The 25,151-nt window shown below is 35.1% G+C and overlaps 1 protein-coding gene and 1 pseudogene across 10 annotated transcripts; both read right to left on the reverse strand.

Annotated features, from left to right (window-relative positions):
• Positions 1-234: 234 nt before the first annotated feature.
• Positions 235-17,416, reverse strand: LOC104883171 (pentatricopeptide repeat-containing protein At1g43980, mitochondrial). Of its 10 annotated transcripts, none has more exons than XM_019247302.3 (6): positions 17,272-17,416; positions 14,734-16,924; positions 14,147-14,292; positions 4,953-5,311; positions 4,463-4,791; positions 235-517 (listed from the first exon to the last, which is right to left on the reverse strand). In XM_019247302.3, exon 2 carries the CDS (start codon positions 16,736-16,738, stop codon positions 14,807-14,809), a length of 1,932 nt encoding a protein of 643 aa, XP_019102847.1. In that variant the 5' UTR covers positions 16,739-16,924; positions 17,272-17,416; the 3' UTR covers positions 235-517; positions 4,463-4,791; positions 4,953-5,311; positions 14,147-14,292; positions 14,734-14,806. The 10 variants fall into 10 exon arrangements, with proteins under 10 accessions (XP_019102847.1, XP_010665945.1, XP_019102848.1 ...); XM_010667643.4 differs by having other exon boundaries at positions 4,463-4,794; XM_019247303.3 differs by lacking the exon at positions 4,953-5,311.
• Positions 11,597-14,212, reverse strand: LOC130590143 (putative pentatricopeptide repeat-containing protein At2g02150; annotated as a pseudogene).
• Positions 17,417-25,151: the final 7,735 nt, after the last annotated feature.

Genomic DNA, 25,151 nt, shown 5'->3' on the forward strand with positions numbered 1-25,151 from the left:
ATACTTTTCAGGTGGTATATAGTACTAGTTTTCAATGAAGAAGAAACATGTTTGATATCCGTTACCATGGTCATTTACATACAACGTTCCATGGAAAATTACACACCATTTCTTCAACTTACACCTTATACGATACGATCTGTGTGGATCTAGAAGACAAACAGACGCAATCAACTATGCTTTCTTACACTATAAATTGCAACTCAAGAGCAATATTAAGTAGAATTCACAAAATTCTGTCAGCAATACTAAAGATTATAATTATTCCTCGAAAAAAAGAGATGATACTTTTATTGCTTTCTGTTAAAAAAGAACATCCAAACTAGACTACTAGAGCAATGAATATTGAATGAACATTGGGTCACCTGAATAAAATGTAGTCAGCTATACTTATCTGGTTAGGTATACAACAAAAAGGGATAACTCAGTGTTACATCACAAAATATGCGACTGTACACTTGCCTTAAATCTTGGAAAAATGTACTGCATTGCCACATCCAAGCAACATTGCTTAAGCCTGCAACAAGATAGCAAACCATAAGTCATAATTTCTTTGTGATGTAGATGTATCTGCTTAATCATGCATACAGGCAAAGACAAGGATAGACTCTCTTGACTATCAACTATCACTTATAAAGCAAACTGAGACGGCAATTGTTTAGGACAAATTATACACAATGATCAATTTGCTTGGAGAGGGGGTTGACAATTAACTTGTAATACTTGGCAAAATAAATGGACGAAATATAGTGCAGAAATAATGAAATAACACAAGACAATTTTACGTGAAAACCCTTTAAATGTGGAGAAAACCACGGGGGAATCGGTGTTCCGCCAATCTACTATAATAATAATAATAAGTTGCAGTACAGTTGACTGATTTTGCCTGATTGACAAGTTGGACGAGCAACTCAGGTTAGAGAGAAAGAGAGATGGCAAATTAAGAATATGAAAGAAAAATAATGGAGAGAGAGAGAGAGAGAGCATGATTGAGCTAAAGTGTTGGTGACATGATCTTATCTTTAAATGCTACATAAATGAGCTATTTATAGTGTAATGTTATGTTGCCGTCGGAGGGTGTAACCATTTCGCCACTAGTAAGCTTTAGATACTCTTTTCTAGGGATTCCCCTATATCTTTGCTAGGTTGTTGTAACCTCCTTGTTGGTCTCCCCCGTGACGTTAATGACTTTTTTCTTCTTAAGAAGGTCAAAACTACCTCCTGCCACATCAGCAATCCGTGCTTCTATCTTCAAACCAATCGCTTGCTGTCACATGTACACATATGCTGCCACTATATTGCTGCCACGTGGACTGGAATTTTACCCCATAACAGCGATATAACAATTTCCGTGATGGTCTATTGTTTCAATCAATTAAAGCTACTAGCAGCTAATAGGATCATTGATACTTCAGGTGTTATAAGCAACAAAAGGTACAAGCATAGGGTAGAAGATTTGGACACAGATCATATTGAAAAACCCCTAGGCAGCATCTAAATAATTTATGTCGGGTTATGAAGTCCTGTAATCCACCACCCTCTCCCTCAAATACCCCTCTTCGATACTGATTACTAAAACGTCCATATGGAATAACCCCACCCTCTAGTACAATATCATTGCTATCATCAGGAGGAATGGAAATATTTTTAACTGGACGAATGAACCTTGATGGATTTGTAAAAAGGAACAATCCAGGATAAGCGCCACCAAAGCTAAAAGGAACATAACCCACTTCCAGATCACTAGGAACCTACAAAATTAGAGAAAAGAATATTATGATGCAAGCAAGCTTCGGGAATTAATACAGATGACCGAAAACGAACCACAGTAGCAGCTGACAACTTTAATCTCCGTTAAGTGTTTGACAAGTTCCTCAACTTGACCAGATGGTATGGTCGCAATTACTTCACCATCTAGTACCCTCTCTCCCCTTATCCCAGGGCTCCCATAGTCCCATGCAACTTCCACCACATTAAAACCGACCAAGCCAGCCATGAGCAAACACCTGCACTCCCATATAAATGGCCCCTCTACTGCTATTTTCTTTTCCATAACAATTATTTACAGACACAATGGTCAATCTCCAATAACAAGTTTTGCCTATGACCACTCGCTCAGCTCTCATAATTCCACCTCCATATTAGAAATGTCGGAGCCTCAAATGAATTGGAACAGCACTAACTGCTTGAAGAAGTCCTACCGTCTTCTTTTTTTTTTTCCACTGTCTGAAAGGAGTTATGCGAGACATCAACATCATTCAGATCACATTATCTGATATATCTACCACCTAGTCATATAAGTGCATCTATTCGTACCTCATTAACATGAGAAGTACTTGGCTAGACCCTTCAAGACCCAGTCTTAAGAGCTGGCATTTTTCAGCAAGGTAATTGTCTAAAGTCCATAAACTAGAATATCAAATGCTAATACAATCTCCTTCACAAATATGATAGCTGGCATTTTTCAGCAAGGTAATTGTCTAAAGTCCATAAACTAGAATATCAAATGCTAATACAATCTCCTTCACAAATATGATAGACATGCTTAATAGTTTAATATCTATAACTAATTAAGGGGGTGTTTGGTTCTCCAACAAAGGAAGGAAAGGAATCAAGAAAGGTGATAGAGGAGAACAGGAAAGGGAACTTACAAACATGATTGGTTCACTATTTGGGAAACAACCCCACTACCCCCTATCCAACTCTTCCCCTCTCTTCAATTCTCAAATACCATGATTGATTCCTCTTCCAACCACTCTCTACATCCAAACAGCCACCTCCTTTTGGATTCTCCTCCCTCCCTTAGCCATCTTCTTCTTTCCTATACACATGAACAGTGGTCTGAATTATTTTTTTGGTTGCAGTGGTTTTAATGGTCAAATTCCATCACTGAAGCTGCAATGCTTGAAATTGACCATTAAAATCCGTGAATATGGGCCTCTCAGATCTATTTATTGGATTAAAAGACACCAATAAGTTTATTTTCCCTCAATTTATTCTCTCTCTACTCTTTTTATTGCTGAATTTTGCTCGTGGTTTTGGCTTATAGGCTTATAGCCTCTTTTTATGGTGATTTTGGCTTGGTCATGAATCATCTAATGGATGGGGTGGAAGGGGGGGGGGGGCGAGAGGGAGGCGGTGGTTTCTAGGTAGTGATAAATAACGGTGGCGTGGTGCAGCAGTGCAACAATGGGATGAAGGGGTGATGGTGCAGTGCAGCATGGGGTGATTGATGTAGTGAACTAGTGATGGTACCCAAAGGGCCAAAACCTGAATTAAGGGAGTTCAAAAACCGAGGGATGTGGGGGAATCAAGAAGATGGAGTTTGGGGTATTTCTATTCAAGAATATAAAAAAAGTGAGCCAAACACCAGGAATATAAAGGGAACTTAGTACGGCCATTCCCTTTCTATTCTTGGTCACCACCAACAACGTCCCACCGTCCCAACCAAACACCCCCTACCAGGTCAAAATGATTTCAGGTTCTTGACTAGCAGATACTAATACAATCTCCACCACCAAATAATCCACAATTATAACAGGTTAAAAGGATTCCAGGTTACAGAAGTTGCGTGCAAAACAGCAAAAGTTCTCTCAAACATTTTATAGATTTCAAACATATCTCGATATATTGAATTATCATTTTGTTAAATTGTCAAAACTAGAAGTACTCAAAAATTTGGCATGATATTTGATGAATGTCTAGCAATTTCAAATATTCCCAATCTCAACGGATCTGAGTATCAACTAGGACCCATATCTCTAATCAGTGCTACGGAAGATGTCACCTTTGAGCTCTATCAAAATATTATATTCACCATTTCAAAAAGAAATTATATTCACCAATAAGTCGTGTCTTAATGATAAAAAGAGAGACACAATACACAAGTTGCTTTTCTGATCAAATGGAGTATAATTCTATAAAGATACACAAAAATGTATTATGAAGAACATACAAGTTGTTCCTCCAATCAGGTAAATCCTACATCAAGAATATCTGTGCAGGTGATTTTCAGCTAAACCATTCATTTGTACCAAATCAAACATGACTACATCATACACACCAATAAAGAGGAATATATTCAGGAAACATATTTGAAAGTAGTTTCATCATAATTTCTAATAAAATTGAAGTGCTAGTTTGCTTTCCTCTCTTCCAACTGTTCCTGACCCTGATTTTCTTTTTAGAATAACATATTTTTTTATGTGCTCTGCTACTACAGATGCATTCACAATAATTTATACAGCTAGATTACTCAGAAGTCGGAACTTAAGCATCATCCTTCCAGCTAAATGCCATATTAAGTCCATAAAACAATCAAATTAAAAAATTTCATTTTAAAATTGAGCAATGTGTGAGGACTTTCTTCCTTTGTAACTTTACCGCCTGATAATTAATATGGTTAAGCAGTTGAGGAGTCTTAAGGGTTCCATGTATATGATATATGAGGCAAAGCTCTTACCTTTACAGAGCCCCAATTCTGATAATATAGCCACCTGCACTAAAGCATCTGTTAGCCTGTTTATAGGCGGCTTCTCTGAATTCCACACTCTCAAGGGACGCCTTCAAGGCCAGATACTACATGATACTTCAGCCTCCAATCCATCAAAAAGGGTGTGGAATATGCTTTCATGAATAAAATCTTGGTAGCTAAATTGCCAATAGAGAATCAAACCCTCCATGAAGCAACACATGTGGAGAAAGATGCAACTGGATCAATCATGGGCTTTTGCATAATATTGTTAGCCACCCGTGACCAACCACTCAAAGGAAACGAGAAGTTCCCAGGCCCTACTATTTCCACCAAATAGCAATAGCATTAGACTCAACGATAAATCAGCAAAATGTTAACTGAAGACATTTCACATTGGCAGAGCAAAAATAATTAATGTCACAAGGAGAAGCATAGAGTTAACAGATCTTGAAGTTTGTATATGCTTGGCCTTGCTCACCTTGTGCGGACACAGAGCTGCAAAGGAGACAATTTGGCGAACTTTTGCCATCACCATCACTATCACTTGCAGAAACACTGACACGCATTCAATTAATCATGAGCCAATGCTCACTGAACACGCAAAATCTTAACCAGGGGAACAATCTGTAGTGTGTATCTGTTTGTCAACAAGCAGATTAGTTTTCAAAGATCCATCCACTTTTGAAATTTCTTCAGCCAAAAGCTTGGAAGTGAACAAATTGATAGTGTGTTTACTGGACTGAATTATTTGAAGTAGCTTCACATATGGATCCAGTTGTCTGTCCTTCAGTACTTCATCAACTAACACACTCCAAACAACCTCATCTGAGTTCCAATCTTTATCAAGGATGTGTTAGAAAAGGTAAAAGGGTGACAAAGATGATTACTAGATGAACTTTGAATCTTTTAGGCGTGTTGGGACACTTTCCCAAAAGCAATATTCCTACCCTACACTGAGCACGGGTTACAAGGAATTCACTTCCGAGATACAAAGAAGAACAACGAATATCACGCTCGTTATGAGATCCGTCAAATGAGTGAAAGAAAGAAATAATTTGTAAAGATGATGAACTTTTAATTCTTATGCAATAGAGAGAAGTTATTTTTCTTCAACGTCTTCATCATATGAGAGATCTCATATATATACTAATGCTCTATCGTTTCAGAGAAACCGAAACAATACATTGACAAACCGTCAAAACACGCGAAATCACGCAAAAAGCAGCGAAAAAACAGAAGGATATCGCGAGTCGCTACCAGTGTCGCGAGTCACGACCTGGGCAGCGTCGCGAGGTGCGACCCAGGTCGCGAGTCGCGACCAGCCCATCCTTCCCTGCTTGTGCGAGCGTCGCGAGGTGGACATATGTCGCGAGTCGCGACCAGCCAGACCTGCCTCCATGCTTGTGCGAGCGACGAGCAACTTCAAGCGAGGCCTTGTGAGCAAGTGCGAGGCTATTCTAGGCCCATTTCTATTCACTACATAGCATAGTATTACATATATTGTTTCAAGTAACAACACCATAACCAAGTAACTTCAAACAATATATGATGAAATAAACTAACTCTATACTCTAAATCTCCAACAATCCTCCCCCATTTAGAGTATACATAATAGTTATGCACAAACATCATCGTAACAAAACAATCTCATGCATAAATGAAAGTGTATAAAACTTGAACTTCCATATAGTACAATACACATTCCAAGTATCCGTATCCAATTGGTGTCGATAACGATTGAACCAATTTCAATACATAATGGAAACCCGAAGATACTATACACACAAGACAAATGACTTAAACTCATTATAAACCGACACATAAAGCCTTGTGTCCATATCTATTCATAAGTGTATCAAAGCCTATGAAGCACGGGTACGCCTCTTGAGGGCCGAATCCCGTACCCGGTACGGATACGGTACGGGTACGGCTAGGATTCGTCCCCAAAACGAACTCAATGGGTATGTTGGATGCTCTTGGGTACGGCGAGGCGGTATTTGGGTACGTCTTGGGTACGGTTGGGACTTGTGAAAGACGTACCCAGCCATGTAAAACTCAGATCTAGGGTTTTCTATAATTTCCCCCAATTCGATTATATGCCTTTTTCATTCTCGTAGAAGTTGCGCAACCTTTTTCTCTCCCTCTTCTTCACCGGCAAGCACCACAAATGCTCGGCAGTCACGCATCTCATCTTCCCCAGCAGCCTTGCTCGACCTTTTCTGGTTCAGCGTTTACTCTTTTTTTTTTTTTTTTTTTTTACTGTGGGAGAAGGGGAATGGGAAGGAGAAGGGTTAAAGTTAAAAGCCTATTAAAGAAGCACGTGAGACAATTGTATTCTCCTTGGCTCATGCAATTATATTAAGAAACAAAAGTAATAGTAAGTCAGAAGAGTGATGTAGTACAGGTATAATACAGCTGTCCAATTTATTTTAAAAAAATAAATAAAGTTGTTTCTTTTACTGTTTGTCTTTTTCTAACTTACAATTTTATTTTTTTTACTAAATGGAATTATTTACTTATCTTTTATAGCCCTATATATATAAGTTTATATTCTAGGAAGAAAAATTTATCTATTATATTTTAATATGTATGTCTTTTAATATTTTTTTACAAAAATTAAACAGAGATTTATGTAGGAAAATTTTGACGTAATATGTTCATTAAAATATATTACATTTATTTTTTGTCGAATCCAAGTCGTACCCGTTTTCAGAAATTTTAATTTTGCCGTTTTCCGTCCCCGTCCCCGTACCCGTATCCGTCCCCGTATCCGTATTGGTGCTACTTAGATCAAAGGTATGCCCCAATAGCTCCTTGAAGCGGCTAAACTTCACACTTACATAGGTAGATCTCTAAAATACATGCTACTGTGAAAAACATAAACAAGAGACCTATTAAGTTATACAACCTCCTTATACAACACAGTTATAGAACTAAACTTAGGATGAATAAAGTTCTACAATCATCTAAATGAAGAAATTAATCTTATTGAACTTAAGACCCAACGTCATATTGGGCGTTAAGTTAAGATTCCCTCATTCGTGATTCTCGAGGGGCTCCAATCCTAAACCGATTGCCATCCTCTTTACATTATCTCTAGCCAAGGCCTTTGTAAAACAATCCGCTAGATTATACGTTGTACGTACATAGTCAACAGTGATTACACTATCCTTGATAAGTCCTTGGATGTAGCTATGCCGCACACCAATGTGTCTTGACTTACCATTATAGACTTGACTATATGCTCTTGCCAAAGCAGCATCGTTATCACAATGAATCGCTATGGCGATATCGGTTTTGGCAACAAAGGAATCTCAATCATGAGATTCTTCAACCACTCCGCCTCTTTGCTTGCGGAAGAAAAAGCAATGAATTCCGAAGTCATGGAGGAATCCGCTATGCAAGTTTGTTTCTTGGAAGCCCAAGATATAGCACCTCCCCCAAGTAGAAATACCCATCCACTTGTAGAAGAGTGATCTCTTTATTAGAGATCCAACTTGCATCCGAATACCCTTCTAAAACCGAAGGATATCCACTGTAGGATAAACCATAGTCCTTGGTTTTTCCTAAATACCTTAAACACGACGAATAGCTTGCCATACTAGGATTATGTATACCTACTAAGTTTGCCTACCGCAAATGCGATATCCGGCCTAGTACTCGTCATTGCATACATCAAACATCCAATCACCCTTGAATACTCAAGTTGAGATACAGCACTACCTACATTAGGTAGTAATTTCTCACTAGGGTCCATTGGAGTTGACACAAAAGAGCAACCACTAACATCGAATTTCTTAAGAACCTTTTCGATGTAGTGAGATTGAGACAAACTCAATTTACCTTTGCTTCTTTTAATTCTAATTCCTAGAATGACATCCGCCTCCCCCAAATCTTTCATTGAGAACTTAGACGATAGAAAAGATTTAGTCCACTCAACTTGGGATAAATCAGTTCCAAAAATTAGCATGTCATCTACATATAAGCAAATCATACACCATGACCATTGTCATCAAATTTGCTATATACACACTTGTCTGAATTGTTCAATTTGAACCTCAGACAACACTACCTCATCAAATTTTTGATGCCATTGCTTAGGTGCTTGTTTTAGCCCATACAAAGATCTAATTATTTGCAAACTTTTTGTTCTTGACCTTTGACAACAAATCCAACCGGTTGTCTCATGTAAACCTCCTCATCTAATTCTCCATACAAGAACGCAGTCTTGACATCCATTTGATGGATCACAAGATTATGAATTGCTGCAAGCAATCAATAATCTTATAGTGGAGATTCGAGCTACAGGTGCATATGTATCGAAATAATCGATACCCGGCTTTTGAGAAAAGCCTTGTGCCACTAACCGGGCTTTGAACTTGTCAATAGTTCCATCGATTTTCATTTTCTTCTTGAAAATCCATTTGCACCCTATTGGTTTACATTTAGGAGGTAGGTCCGCTAAACCCATGTGTTATTCCCCATGATTGAGTCCATTTCATCATCAATAGCTTCTTCCAAAATGAAGCATCTTGAGATTGCATGGCCTCATCATATGTTAAAGGATCCCTTCCACATTATAGACATATGGAAATTTAGTCAAAACACTATCTCTTGATCCTTCAACCAAATATACATGAAAATCCGGGCCAAAAGATTTCTCTTTCCTAACCCGTTTACTTCTCCTTGGTTGAGTTGATGTAGATGCAACATTTTCATCTAGAATTTGTTCATCTAACTCTGATCATATAGTTTGATCAATTCTTGAATTTCGGTACTTGGAGTTATTCCTTTGGTCTAGGAACCGATGAATATCTATTTTCATCAAAAATTGCATCTCTTGACTCCACAATAGTGTGAACCGACCAAAAGTCGTTTTGTTCTATAACATAGAACCTATAGGATTTGCTATGAACAGCATATCCTATAAAGATGCATTCAACTCCTCTTTCACCTAACTTTTTACGTTTAGGTTCCGGCACTTTAACTATTGCCCTACATCCCCAAACTCTAATGTAACTTAGATTTGGTTTTCTTTTGTACCATAATTCATAAGGGGTTACTTTGTTCTTTTTCATAGGAACACGATTCAAGATGTAACAAGCGTTAAAACCGCTTCACCCCAAAAACCATCACTCAAACCCGAGTAGGATAACATAGAATTTACCATTTCTTGTAAAGTTCTATTTTTCTTTCCGCTACACCATTTTGTTGTGGTGTATAACGCGGTTGTTTCATGTAATTTCCTAAAGCTTGGAAATAACTAGGATTATGAAATTCACCACCTCTATCGGTTCTAAACCGTTTAACCTTGTCACTTAGTTGCAATTCTACTTCATTTTTATAGATCTCAAATTTTTCTAGGGCTTCATCTTTAGTAGACAAATAGATATACATAACAAAATCGTGAATGATCATCAATAAAGTTATTATATTTTTTGTTTCCTAAAGAAGGTGTACTATGAAAATCACAAAGATCACTATGTACTAAATCAAGCAATTTAGTATCTCTTTCCACATTATTAGGGAAAGAACACCTAGTTATTTTGGTAAGCATGCATGTTCTACACTTCTCAATACTTGGATCAAAAGAAGGAATTAAATCATCCTTAGCCATAGAATATAATTTTCTATAATTAACATGACCAAGTCTTAAATGCCAAAGAGAAGAATTATCATTAATAACACACACATTGTTAATAAAGCATTTGAAATGCTAAGTTTAAACATACCATTACAAAATAACCAAGTCCAACAAACAAACCACCCTTAGATAATAAAATTTGTCCGACTCAAAAACCATTTTAAAACCTATTCGATTCAAGATAGCTCCTGACACTAGATTACGCCTAAGTTCCGGAGCAAATACAACATCTCTTAACACTAGAGATTTCCGGAACTAAAGACCAACTCTACTTGTCCTACACCAAGAACTTGAGCTGTAGAGTCATTTCCCATGTATAGAACTTCTCCATTGTCCACCTCCTTGAAGGTTTTGAATGAAGACCGCTCCTTGCACACATGCCTTGAAGCTCCTGAATCGATATACCATGAACAATCATCCTGTACACAAAAGATTTCAGAAATCATACACATATAATTCAAACTGAATTACATGAAAGTTGTGACAAGTACCTTGTTTGGCTTGGGATTGGCTAGACTCGCCTTTCCCTCCACCTTGCTCATTCTTTTTGTTCATTCTTCTTCCATAGGAAGCAATCCTTTTTGAAGTGTCCGGGCTTGCCACACTCCCAACAACCACGTTGTTGAACACTCCACCATTCTTAGGCTTCTTAAAGTTGTTGCCTTTGGTGAAATTATTAGCCCTCTTCTTAGGATTTGAGTCTTTGAACTTTCCATCCTCCACCATGTTAATGGTAGAAGAATTAGGATTTACCTCCTTTTGTCCATCTTGAACCCGAATGCCCTCTTCAATCCGAAGATGAGCACCCAATTGTTCCACATTTATATCATCTTTCCTATGTTTAAGAGTATTTCTAACATCCTTCCAACTTGGTGGTAATTTGTCAATTATTGAAGATACAAAAAGTTTCATCCATACTAATATTGTGTTGTTTAAAACTTCCTAAAATCCTTTGAATTTCATGGAATTGTTCCATCACAGGCCTTGTTTCATTCATCTTAAAGTTATTAAATTACTAACTAAGAACTTCTTACTAGATGCATCTTCGGCCATGTATTTTGACTCAAGGTCATCCCAAAGCATTTTAGCGGATTCATAGAATTGATAAACATCAAAAAAGTGTCAGACATACCGTTTAAAATGTGACCACATATATAATCGTCGTTCTCCCACTTGTTCCTTCTCCTTGAGGCCTCCAAAGTTTCATCTTCCACAAACTCGGGTTTTGGAGTACTCAAAACATATGCCACCGAAAGAGAAGTGAGAAGAAAATGCATCTTCTTTTGCCATCTACGGAAACCCACACCTTCAAACTTGTCAAGTTTCTGAAAATTCGAAGTCATCTCACGTATTGTAGCCATCGTCAAGAAAAATTGCTTTTGGATTGTTAGAAAAGGTAAAAGGGTGACAAAGATGATTACTAGATGAACTTTGAATCTTCTAGGCGTGTTGGGACACTTTCCCAAAAGCAATATTCCTACCCTACACAGAGCACGGGTTACAAGGAATTCACTTCCGAGATACAAAGAAGAACAACGAATATCACGCTCGTTATGAGATCCGTCAAATGAGTGAAAGAAAGAAATAATTTGTAAAGATGATAAACTTTTAATTCTTATGCAATAGAAAGAAGTTATTTTTCTTCAACCCCTTCATCATATGAGAGATCTCATATATATACTAATGCTCTATCGTTTCAGAGAAACCGAAACAATACATTGACAAACCGTCAAAACACACGAAATCACGCAAAAAGCAGCGAAAAAACAGAAGGATAACGCGAGTCGCGACCTGGGCAGCGTCGCGAGGTGCGACCCAGGTCGCGAGTCGCGACCAGCCCATCCTTCCCTGCTTGTGCGAGCGTCCAGCGTCGCGAGGTGCGACATATGTCGCGAGTCGCGACCAGCCAGACCTGCCTGCTTGCTTGTGCGAGCGACGAGCAACTTCAAGCGAGGCCTTGTGAGCGAGTGCGAGGCTATTCTAGGCCCATTTCTATTCACTACATAGCATAGTATTACATATATTGTTTCAAGTAACAACACCATAACCAAGTAACTTCAAACAATATATCATGAAATAAACTAACTTTATACTCTAAATCTCGAACAGGATGTTCTTAAACAGCGATTTAGCTTCAACCACCTTATTTAACTTGAACAAAGTACATATAAGCAACCCATAAGTAGATAATGGGGGCTCTAAATCACTACTTGATGTCGATTTGAAGATATCTAGAGCAGCTTCCACTCTTAAACGTCTACAATGAATTATCAATAACGAATTACAGATGCCATCATTCGGAGGCAATTGTTTCTCCTGCATGTTTTTACCAATTGTTCTGCCTCGTAGTACTTGCCTTCTCTACATAATCGGTGACATACTCGTATGTGCTGACTCCACATCAATTTCTGAGTCTGGCAAAGAGGTGGCTGACTACTTCCGATCCAATGTCCTTACGGCCCGTTTGGTAGTTGGTCATAAATGGTGGTAATGGGAATGAATTCATGTGTAAATTTGTGAAAAATATCATTGTCCATTCCCATGGTAATGCTAATTTATCCTAAAATGTCCACTTTCCTTCTTGAATTTTCATTCTCATCCAATACCACTTGTAGGGTGGTAATGAGTGGTAATGAAAATTGCTTCCATTTGGAGACAAAAACACAAGTTTAGGGGTGAGATTGCTTGCCCATGGAGAAAAAATGCCTCCCCATGGAGATTTTAAGGGTGCTTCCTTAATAAAATTACACTTAAAATTCATTCCCATTACCGCAATTTATTAACAACTACCAAACCGGCCGTTAGTATCAAAAGGAAAACTATAAGAGGCATCATTCTGGACAGCAAACTTTTTCACCGGAAATGGCACTCTTTATGCAAACCTTTCAGCAATAGGAAGTGCGATAATTAGGTTGGCAGCTCGACTCCAACATCTTCTGGAGAAGCCAAAAGGCATGCTCTAGCCTACCAACCATTACAAAACATCAAAAAGAGAGGTAAATGCAACAACATCAGGGGATATCCCTTTCCTTTGCATTTGTTCAAACAAACCTTCTGGACAGTCAACTTTTCCTTCTTGACAGAATGCATATATTCAGTACACTGTACATATGCAAAAATTTGGCTGGCAGTCGTTTTTTTCCATCTCATGAAGCACCTTGAAAGCAAGATTTGTCCCACTATGTCGATAAATACCATCAATCAATGATATGTAGAGATACCATTAGGTTAAAGTCCATACTCAAGACATCCTGCTGCACAATTTCTCCGCATCAACAAACCTATTTGCTTTTGCTAAACCACTTATAATGGCATTAAAGGTCTGAATTACAGGATACATTCCTACATCTTCGCAAGTAATCCTAGTGCTCCATATACGTTACCTCTTTTGCAATGTCCATCAATTAGAATGGTAAAGATAAATTCAGTTGGAAGCAAACCTCCTTCTGTCATCTCATGGAAGAGAGAATAAGCTAATTCCAGCTTCCCCCTTTGCAGAACCCATATATGATTTATTCATCAAGTTCATATCCACTCTCCCTCAGTAAGAAATTACAGGATAAGAAAAAAACTCAGCCCTACCACAAGCAACTTGCAAAATGGACGTACATGTAAGGGCATATTGCTCTCCTCCCCTCTCACTCGTCTTTCATACCTTTTGGAAAATATAGAAAACCTCTAAACAATATTCAGCAAAATGTAAAATCAGATTGAGATGGACGATCAACCAAACCATGAAATCGAAGTGCTCATTCGCTAATTTCCAAAACTATGCTAGAAAGATGATGAATTTCGCATAATTCAAGTGCTAATTCCAAGAACATATATAAGAAAAATTCTAAATTATCGCTCAAATATGAAAGATCCAAGTTTTTGGTCTTAAATACTTTGTTTAAAAACACCCTAACATCAAATATGGTTAAGATCTTCAAACATGCAAATTCCACTAAACTCAAGCATTAAGATTTCCTAATTGAACACGCCGAAATAACAATCAAAACCATCAAGGAACAACATATTTAACTAACCTGCTGCTCTGCAACACTGTTGTTAAAACTCCCAGAATCAATAGCTGCAAAAATAAGCAACTGCATTTAATCGAGACCGTAGCCTTAGTAGTCCCTGTCTAGCCTCCAATATATACTAGTTCCTGAAGATTTGAGGCTCGAAGTTGCTGCAAGTTCGTAATACCCAGAACAAAGCAAATGAGTCCAAAATGTTGGATTTTCCTGACCCGTTTAATATTCCACACAGCAGCTGAAGTGTACCAAGTAACTTCATGCTTCGTCATACTTGTTTTGTATGCCGATACAGTAAGCATAAAAAAGCTAACACCCCTAAAATTAAGTTGGTAAATATGTATTACTATAAGAATGAAAAGCTCTTTATGATTATGTCCATACCCAGATAAAAATTTATCTATGGGTCTTAGTTTGATTAAAGCTTCAAACAATTCCAGAAATTTACCGAGCCAAACAATTGACAAAGGAAAAAAATTGATAAACTCGTCTATTTGTAATCCTTTTAACGATAATTTGAAGGTTGAATGTTATAAGCAAGTCAGTATTTATGCAAGTGCAATATGTTTCATTTGACCTCAGGGAGGAATACATACCCTTTTTAGCTCCATGAGCATTACACTAGTAGCAGCAATCTTTCTGCCATGAACACATGGAAAACACCTTATATTACCAAAGACATGATTCCATAGCATCAATTTCGGCCAAATTTGTTTCCAAGGGCGTAATTTCACCCTTCTCCAAAGTCAGTAATCTGAGAACAGAGTAGATATCCTTGCCTGCATGTTGCTGCAGCTGTTCTGCTGTAAAACTGTATACATGATTTTTTATCACAATCCAACTACACCCACCAAAGTTTTTCACCACATTCCTCTTCATGGCTTTCCTCACCCGAATTATGTCCTCCCACTGGCCCCTCATTTCATATATACGGCCCAACACAATGTATGGTAGAGATAACTGCGGCTCCAACTCCATCAATCTCTGAGCCACTTTCTCAACAAGCCTCACATCCCCATGAACTCCACATGCATGAAGTAACAATTCCCAAATCATCGAACTTGGTTCATAAGGCATCATTTCAGTAATTTCCATTGCATCATCAAGCCTACCATCTTGACACAATAGGTCCACAAGGCAAGCATAATTGTCATAGCATGGTTTAACACCATAATATTCCTCCATTATTGAAAATATAGCAATTCCTTCATCAACAAAACCTCCATAGCTACAAGCTCGTAGAACTCCTGTTAGTGATATTTGATCAGGCAATGGACCTCTTCTATGTAGCTCTTTGAAGGTGTCTATTGCCTCCACCAATCTTCCATTAAGAGTCAAACCCGTAATCATGATATTCCAACATACCAGATCTGGCAGAGCTATACTTGCAAAAATTCTCCGAGCACAATCAATTAATCCAAGTGTTGCATACATATGAACAAGTGAGCTACAAATTATAAAATCCATCCCAAAACCTGATTTAATCGCCAAAGAATGGATTTGAGTTCCTTGATCTGCCTGTATACCACAAATGGAGGCCAGAACACTGCTTAGCGTGAATTCAGTAGGCCTAATACCCTCCCTCAGCATGAGCACAAGAAGCTGGATAGCACTCTCACTAAAGCCATGAGACGCATAGCTTGAAATCATGGAATTGTAAACTGCAGAATCGCATCTGTCAAGTTCTTTAAAGAGCTGAACTGAATGCTCCAATCTGTTGCATTTCGAGAGCAGATCAATAATGGCACTTGAGATAACTGAATTGGAAAGAAACCCAACCTTGATACAGAGAGCAAAAATCTGCTTACCCTTTTCCAAGTTCCGTAAATTCGTACAGCAAGTGAGCACCGCAGAACATGTGAAGTGATCAGGTGGATACCCCAAGTATCTCATAGACGAAAACTGACTAAGTGCTAATTCTCCATATCCAGCTTTACTACATCCCATAATTAATGAATTCCAAGAGATCAAGTCCAGATATTCCATACTTGAAAACACACCAATCGCATAGTCAGCTAGGCCAATCTTACTATACATATCAATTAAAGAATTCCCTAGCACCACATTCTCCGTGATTAAACCACTTCTTATCATCCTACCATGAAGCTCCTTGCCCGAGAGGGCATCAAACACCAAAGATACAATAATTGAGTAAGTATACCCACTTGGCTTCACTCCCATACATAGCATTTCCCGGAATCTTTTCCACACAAAATCAGTATGTCCACATGAAGCATACCATGAAAGCATAGAATTCCAACTCACAACATCTCGTTCAGGCATTCTCAGGAACAAGGAATGAGCCATGTCACTGTAACCACAATTCAGCAAACCCTTCAAAAAGATGTTCCAAGTAATGCTATTCTTCCTTGTTATGTCACCAAATGCTTTGACAATATCATCAATGAACTGACAACGAGTATAAAGTTCGAGGCAACGATTACCTAGAAATGTATGGCCATTGAAGCCAACTTTTATCAACTGCCCATGAACCACTTTGGTAAGCTTGACCGACTTTAAAGAGAGGCAATGGTCTAGCAAGTGAGAATAATAAGTGAGCGTTCTACGAATGTTACGTATTTGCTTTACCAAAGGGTACATATACGATATAAATCCCTCTCTTCAATTAAAAACAACCATAGGGCCACGATTTCTTCCTACATAAGCCCCTATATGTAAACAAAAACACAGCACTAAAGTAGCCACATTATCCAGAATGTCCATTGTTAGAGGTGCCATTAACAAACAAGAAAAAGCTGCAACATGTTAACTGCCTCAGTTCAGCTTCTGCACAAATAGAAATGGGCAAAACTATAATTGTTATAAAAAGAATCTTTATAAAAGGAAAGTAACATCAATGTTATATTAGATGCATTTTCAGCAAAACAAGGACTATATAAGAGTGTTTGAACTTTGAAGCTACCAAATACCATTAGAAAGATTAAAATTAGGCAAAATTACAATTGTTTTTCTAATTGTCCTAGCTCAATTGCTAATATATATATATATACACATGAAAAATCAACGCAACTAGTATATTCATACTCGCATTATAATTTGACATTAGAAAAGTGAAAAACCAATCTCTCTCTAGTCTCTAATATGAAACTAACAACATCAGAATTTATGTTCACCTGCGCAACTCCGATTTTCACAACCGCAGCAGACAAACGACGAGTACAGTGGCTACCGTACTTTGTTTCTTCAATTTTATGTCCAGTGTCTTTTATATCTAACTCAGCTAAGTATCTACTTCAGTTTGGGTCAAATTAGTTTTAGGTTTTGTTTCCTAGGGATGTGCCTCTGTTTTGTAAACTCTTAGGCTATGTTCAGTTCACCTTATTTTTGCTTATTTCAGATCAGATCAGATCAGATCAGATCAGAAAAAATAAGTTCAGATCACATCAGATTTAAAAATCATTATTACTATTAAATATCTTTCATTACATATTAGTAAAAATTATAATAATTGAATATTAATAAAGTACGAATCAAACAAGATCCCACATGACTATATTTTTTCTTATATATTGAGAAAAATCTAAAAGATAAGATTTTGTAATCAGATCAGATCAAATCAGTTCAGATCAGATCATATCAGATCAGAAAAAATAAGTTCAGATCATATCAGAAAATTTCAGGTGAACTAAACATAGCCTTAGGAATTGTTACTTATTAGTAGTTTTGTAGTATTACTTTAATCTCATGATATGTTGGTCTTGACTCTTTAGGGTCGTTCCTAAATATCATTGGATTCGGGACCATATATATAAAGATGCCGCCAACGCATAAGAGATACTCCCTCTGTCCCATAATATAGTGCTTGTTTCTTTTATACACGGTCTTCAAGATGTAACTTTGGCCTTTAATATCTTCAATTTCGTATTAATAAAAAATATAAAGAGTTGATAGTATGAAACTAGATATTGAGACAAATCTAACAAGATCCCACATGAATATGTTATTTTATACATACAAATGAGAATATTCGGTCAAAGATTTTAAAGTTTGACCCACCAAAAAATGAAGTAGGCACTATATTATGGGACAGAGGGGGTATAATAAAATATGCCTATTTATAGGATAGATACTAATTAAGAATTGAATGACTCACGATTATCAGTAATTATTGTTTCGTAAAAATAAAAATAGGACTTTATATATATATACTAGATTTTTTTGCACGCGATGCGTGCTTGAATTTTTTTTCAAAACAGAAACTCGATTTTCTTCGGCATAAGAGTCAAAATTTGAACATTAGACATACGAAGTATAATTGTTTTTAGTTGCAAAATTTGATTGGTTTAGTTTTCGTCACTTAAGTCTCTCACCATTCTTTTTGTTTTTTTTTTTTTTTACTTTTCAAAGTTAAATTCTATGAACAAAATAGAAATTATGAATTTATTTATGATTTGAATTTATTTGATTCTAATATTATAATTTTAGTTGATTTTTGAATTAAGTACAGTACTTCATAAATTGTAAAGAAAGTGGTCACTTTGATTTCAAGCCAATTTTTTCATAGGTTGTAGTTTGTAGGTGAGTTTTTAAGTTTTTGTAAAGTTCTCATTTTAGTGATTTGCATAACGTAAATTATGCAATTTTATGATTTTAGTTGACTTGTGAGTGATTGTTATAATTATATTTTTGTATTTTTGTTTGAAGCCCCCTTTGATTTGTAAGTGAATTTGTAATTTAGAATGGAAAGGGGGGGTAACATAGTCTTTCATTCGGGGACACCATAGCCCCCCTTCCCTTATATAATAGAGATATGTTGTACTTTAATTCTTGAATGAAATTTTACATAAACCTTTTTACCTTGATAATTAATCGCTATTATATAATAGAAAAAGATAGGTCCAAATATATGTAAAAGTTTCATTATATATAGGAAACACTATAAAAAAGTAAATAATTTTTTTCCTTGTCTAACTTCTAAATTTTATTTCACTAAAATACACCTCTTTTTTATCATGACCACCATTAATTGTGAATGGTTCTTGAGAATAGTGATTTGTAAGTAAATTTTTGTAAATTTTTTTTATGTATTGACGTTCTAGGTTATTAGTTTTATGTATGTAATTTTTAAGTTTTAATAAAGTGTTTCTGATTATTTGAGTGATTTGCGTGATTTTTATAACGTATTTTCTCAATTGTATGAGTGATTGTAAAGTTTCTTCTTTTAAGTGATTTGTGAGTGAGTGTTGTAAATTAATTTTGTAGTTTTCTTTGAGTGCCGATTTTGATTTTGACATTCCTTTTGTAATTTAGAAAGGAAAGGGGGGTAAAATAGGCATTTCAAAAGAGGACACCATTGCTCCCCCCTTCCCTTATATATATATATATACTAGAATTTTTTTGCACGCGATGCGTGCTTGAATTTTTTTCAAAACAGAAACTCGATTTTCTTCGGCATAAGAGTCAAAATTTGAACATTAGACATATGAAGTATAATTGTTTTTAGTTGCAAATTTGATTATTTTAGTTTCTGTCACTTAAGTCTCTCACCATTATTTTTGTCTTTTTTTTTTTTAACTTTTCAAAGTTAAATTCTATGAACAAAATAGAAATTTTATTGAATTTATTTATGATTTCTAATATTATAATTTTTTAGTTAATTTTTGAATTAAGTACACTACTAAATTCTAAACACTATAAAAAAGTAAATAAATTTTTTCCTTGTCTAACTTCTAAATTCTGATTTCACTACAAATACACCTATATTTTTATCATGATCCACTATTAATTGTATGGTTCTTGAGAATAGTGATTTTTAAATAAATTTTTGTAAACGTTTTTGTATGTATTGTCGTTCTACGTTATTAGTTTTAGTTTGTATGTTAATTTTAAGTTTTAATAAAGTTTCCCGATTATTTGAATGATTTGCGTGATTTTTATAACGTGATTTTTTCAATCGTATGAGTGATTTGTAAAGTTTCTTCTTTTAAGTGATTTGTGAGTGAGTGTTGTAAATTAATTTTCGGTAGTTTTCTTTGATTGCCGATTTTAATTTTGACATTCCTTTTGTAATTTAGAAAGGGAAGGGGGGCAAAATAGGCATTTCAAAAGAGGACACCATTGCTCCCCCCTTCCCTTATATAATAGATATATATATATATATAATATATATATATAAATATATATATATATATATATACATATATATATATATATATACATATATATATATATATATATACATATATATATATATATATATATATACATATATATATATATATATATATATATATATATATATATATATATACATATATATATATATATATATATATACATATATATATATACATATATATATATATATATATATACATATATATATATATATATATATATATATATATATTATAAATGAAGAGGTGAGCTACAGTGTCCTCCTGTAAGATTACTTTTCTACCCTTCACTTATCAAAAAATGTTAATTATAAAATATTTAATTCCTTCTTGATCTATATTTATTTGTAATAACTAATAAGGAAACTTAAGATTGCCTAACTTATAATAAGATGTAATGTACACATAAAATATTTCCCAAAAAAATATGCTTAAAAAGAGACATTTTTGATTGAAAATTAAACTAATCTAACTAAAGCAACTCCAAACAATTAAAAAGTAAGAACTTACAGAGTTTCTTTCTAACAAAACTTCCAATTGTAATCACAATTTCAAAGAACATACATTAACATAAACATACCCAAAAAAAAGGGGACAATCTCATCTTATTATTTTTTGCCTTTTATAATTGTCTTATGTGTCGATTAGGATGATTTATCATTCTATTTATTTAAAGGCTCATAGTGGTCGTTGGTGTTAGTTGGTATAATCCATCTCATCATTATTTAAAAATATGTTCGTAATACAAAAATATCAAAGAAATAGGTCCATACCATCCAATTTCTCAATGTAATGTATATTAAAGATATTAGCATATATCTTCATCATTGTAGGAATCGGGGTTCAAGCTTTCCCCAACCCCTTCTCATCAATGGACTCCTAATGTATACGAAGGAGTGCGGTTTGTTCGAGATATTCCTACCTCTCTATCTATCTCGAAGATATTTGGATTTTTCAAAACTCCATGGAAATGCAGAAGAGAAATGCTATTCCCACTCGGACCAAGACATAAACGATTTTTGGTTTTTGGATTAAGGTAAAAACGATTTTTTGTGCAACTTTGACTATTTTGGTAGACGTTCATTTACCACATCGAAAAAAAGTTGTGAATGATCAAATTAAACTACAATAAAATAGTATAAGTGCATTTAGCGTTTTTACTGTCAATATTAAGTTTAATATGTCTTCGCACGCATTGCGTGTATATGGGACTAATATATATATATATATATATATATATATATATTTGGGCTCACGTGAAAACAACATGTTTATGTGAGAATACATAGTTATATGAGAATAAATCTTATCTACCCTTAGATCACTCTCATCTAAGGGCTCACGTTTCATTAATACAAAAAAAACACTCGTCATGCTTCATGCTCTCAATTGTTTTTTTGCCGCTAAAATCGCAACCATGTGTTTTGTTACTAGTGCTGGCCAAATCACAGCCCTTAGTTCTTTTTAGATCAAACGCTTGTAGTTAATTCTCACATATTAATTTATTCTCACATAACTATTCAATCTAACCGGATCCCGACTCTCTCTCTCTCTCTCTCTCTCTCTCTCTCTCTATATATATATATATATATATATATAATAATATATATTATATATATATATATATATATATATATATTATATATATATATATATGTAAAGATTTGAGCACTTGTTGGGTTACGTAATTTAAGGTGATAAATTGTACAACAATTATCAAATATTATTTTTATTAAAAAAAGATGTGATAGGAGTTGATGGCCTGAGTATCTTTTATTGAAAAAGAGAAAAATCACATAATAATGGTAGGACCATGCCAAAAATAAGAGTGTTCAAACTGAAATGAAACAACAACAAAAACAAAAGTATTCAGACTATTGTGAGGCAGATGGAGTATGTTGTATAATATGAGCACTATAAGAGTGGGGGGTGAATTATAGTGAGAGAATAAGCTATACTTTTTGCGGAATTGAAAGTTAACTTGGGAACACACAATGAGAATGAGAGATTTTAGCGAGGAAAAACTTCCTAGGCCCAATAGGAAGAAACAACCTCGACCACAAGGGATTTTAACTCAACTTTCCACTATAATAGGTCCAAAACAACTCTGTTTACAATCCTATTACTTTTCTCTCGAGCCACAACTTAAGTTACTAAACTCAAGTTCCCAACGACAGTTCCCACAACAGTCGTTCCTCTCAAACTTCACTCGAAGTTACTTTCTCTTTCTCTTGCTTCACTCAAAGCTTCTCACACTCACAAGAGTTTACTCAAACCCTTACCAAAAATACAATTTGTAAGACAATGGAAGAGTAATAACTCGAATAAAGTAAGTATAGAATTCTCTTAGGAACGACACTGACTCTTAGACAACTAGATATTAGCTAAGCAGACACATATTGTTGACTTAAGTCAGACACAAAATGTTTTAAGGTTTAGGGCCTATTTATAGAGAATTTAGCAAGACATAAACTATCCACTACTTAATCCATTATCCCATGATGTCCATGACTTTAATTAATTAATTAGTTTATATAAATATTCCTTGAGAAGTAATTAATCCACTTCCTCCACTACTTAACTTAAAACAAGAAGCAGTAAGTATTACTGTTTTAAATACTTGAGAATAATAAACATTTAAATTAATTAAGACTTGGAAATAATTAACTAAGTCCACTCACCACTAACTACAAACGTGTAGCAGTAGTGTTTAGCGTGATAATGATTTCTTGGGAGTAATTTAAAACATTTTCTTTAAATAGTTTTGGGAAAATATCTTTATAAATAAGTTAATTAAAACCGAAAATCATTTTTATATTTAAAAGGAAAATCTTTTTAAAACCGAAAATAACATTTAATTTTGAAAACAAAATCTTTTAATTAAAATATAAAAGATAAGATTTAAAACGGTTTGATATTTGTCCTAATTAAATCAGAAAATCAATCTAAAATCTTTTCCTAACAAATTGATAACAAACTCCCTAAAATAGTAAATATAGTCAAAACTAACCTTGACTCTAACTAATTATTTGGCGCACAATATGTTAGGCGCACCACTTAGGAATTATTAGGGGTTCCTAAAGTTGTTTCTAAGTCTGTTCCTTAACCTTATTCCTAACTGTGCCAGTGTATGTTCCTTTCATGGGAACAATACCAAGTTCCGTTTGAGAATTCACCACAAACTAAATTGAGCTTTCACTCAACCTTAACAAGAATATATTAAATACACTCTAATGTATTCTAATCTTCACTCCAAGCTTGATACTTCGTCATTCGAACATTTTCACTTCGATCTTTGATTAATTCTCCATTTTAATAATATTCGATCAAGTATTCTCTTTGCTCGACAATGAATTACCTAACATTAACATAAATAAAATACAATATGTCTTTTGTGGTTAAGTCATCTTCAAAACTCAAGGGTCAACAGAGTAGTCCGTAATAAACTGGCAAACTAATAAATTGATGAAGAAAATAGAAATATCGAAATGTAGAATACATTTTATCATCCAACGCCTAAAATGAATATTAGAAATCTAAGTATAGACTTTAAGTTGTGTACATTATTTTTTAACAATTTACAATTTTAAGGTATATATTATATAAGATATAAAATCATACTCACTCTTTTACCAAAATATGAAATGATGTGGTGGTAGTGTGGTACAAAGGAAAATGAAAAGGCAAGTTGGAGTTACTATAAGTAAAAAGAAAATAAAAAAGAAAAGGAAGTAACAAGGGAGGACATTTAAGAAACAAAAAGAAAAAATTGCATGATCGTGGGATTCGAACCCGTAATGAGATATGAGTTACCAAAGTCTCAACTACCATCGTTGCCAAACTATATACTTACAATGTTAATGTTGAATTAAGTAGTTATTCAGTTTCAGAATTATGGGCCCTAGTGCCCCGTCTGTCCTAACCCAGGGGGCCAGGGCCGGCCCTGGGTCTTCTTACTCACCTTTTTGAGGGCTACTTGATTTATCTGTCTAATTTTCTAAGTTTTAGTTTGTTTTGTCTGTGTCTCTAACTGTTTAATAGATTCTATAGTGGTTCAAGTTTACTAGTAGCCTTCCTTCATTTGAGTGGCTTTAGAGTGTTTGAATCTTTCTTGAAAATGGCCTCTGTTAGCCAAGAATTTGCTAGCTGGAATTCTAAGTTTGATGGTTTACAAAAGGATTTTGAATAGCATGTACTGAAGATGAGGGATTTTGATAATATCAGTGGCAGAGTTCTTCTGTTGGGCCACTAATTTGAAGGAGGTAGGTAATGTTTATTTAAAAAAGAGAGATTTTACTTCGGCGAGTTTTATTTACGAATCAATTTTAGATGTTGTAGTTTATGAAATGGATATGAAAGAGAGTTACAACGAGCATATCCTCGACCTTCTTGTGTCATGCTACTCTAATTTATCAACATGTGAGTTGAAGCTTGGACACTTTGATTATGTCATTTCTTTATGTTCTGTCATCTTGGGTATGGACCAATCGCATACTAAAAGCCTTTACTGAAGGGGACAAGCGTATGCCAGATCAAGTATGGTTGTTGTTGCTGCTACCTCATATCTTGAAAAGACCTTATTTCTAGCACCTCCAGACAAAGCTATTAAATTGGAAATTTCAAACCTTCATTTAAATCTTAAAAACCATGAGGACACGTTGGTTTTTACAAATCGCATTCCTAATGAAGCGTCCAAACTCTGTTCTATGACTAACAAGAGTCAACAAAATGGGATGTATGATCCTATTCAAGTTTCAACAACAAATGTCCCTCCAAAGAGGAAGCGACAAAGTGAAGATGTGAGTATGATAGTTAAGGACATTAAAGGTACGAAGGTCCCTTCAACTGTCTTATTTATGTCTGCCTATACCACAAAA

Source organism: Beta vulgaris, chromosome 9 (assembly GCF_026745355.1).
Source record: "Beta vulgaris subsp. vulgaris cultivar EL10 chromosome 9, EL10.2, whole genome shotgun sequence".
Taxonomy (NCBI): domain Eukaryota; kingdom Viridiplantae; phylum Streptophyta; class Magnoliopsida; order Caryophyllales; family Amaranthaceae; genus Beta; species Beta vulgaris.

Bases quoted from the DNA above. Each gene is read 5' to 3' on its own strand.
- LOC104883171 (XM_010667644.4), bottom strand. From the start codon at position 16,738: ATGTACCCTTTGGTAAAGCAAATACGTAACATTCGTAGAACGCTCACT.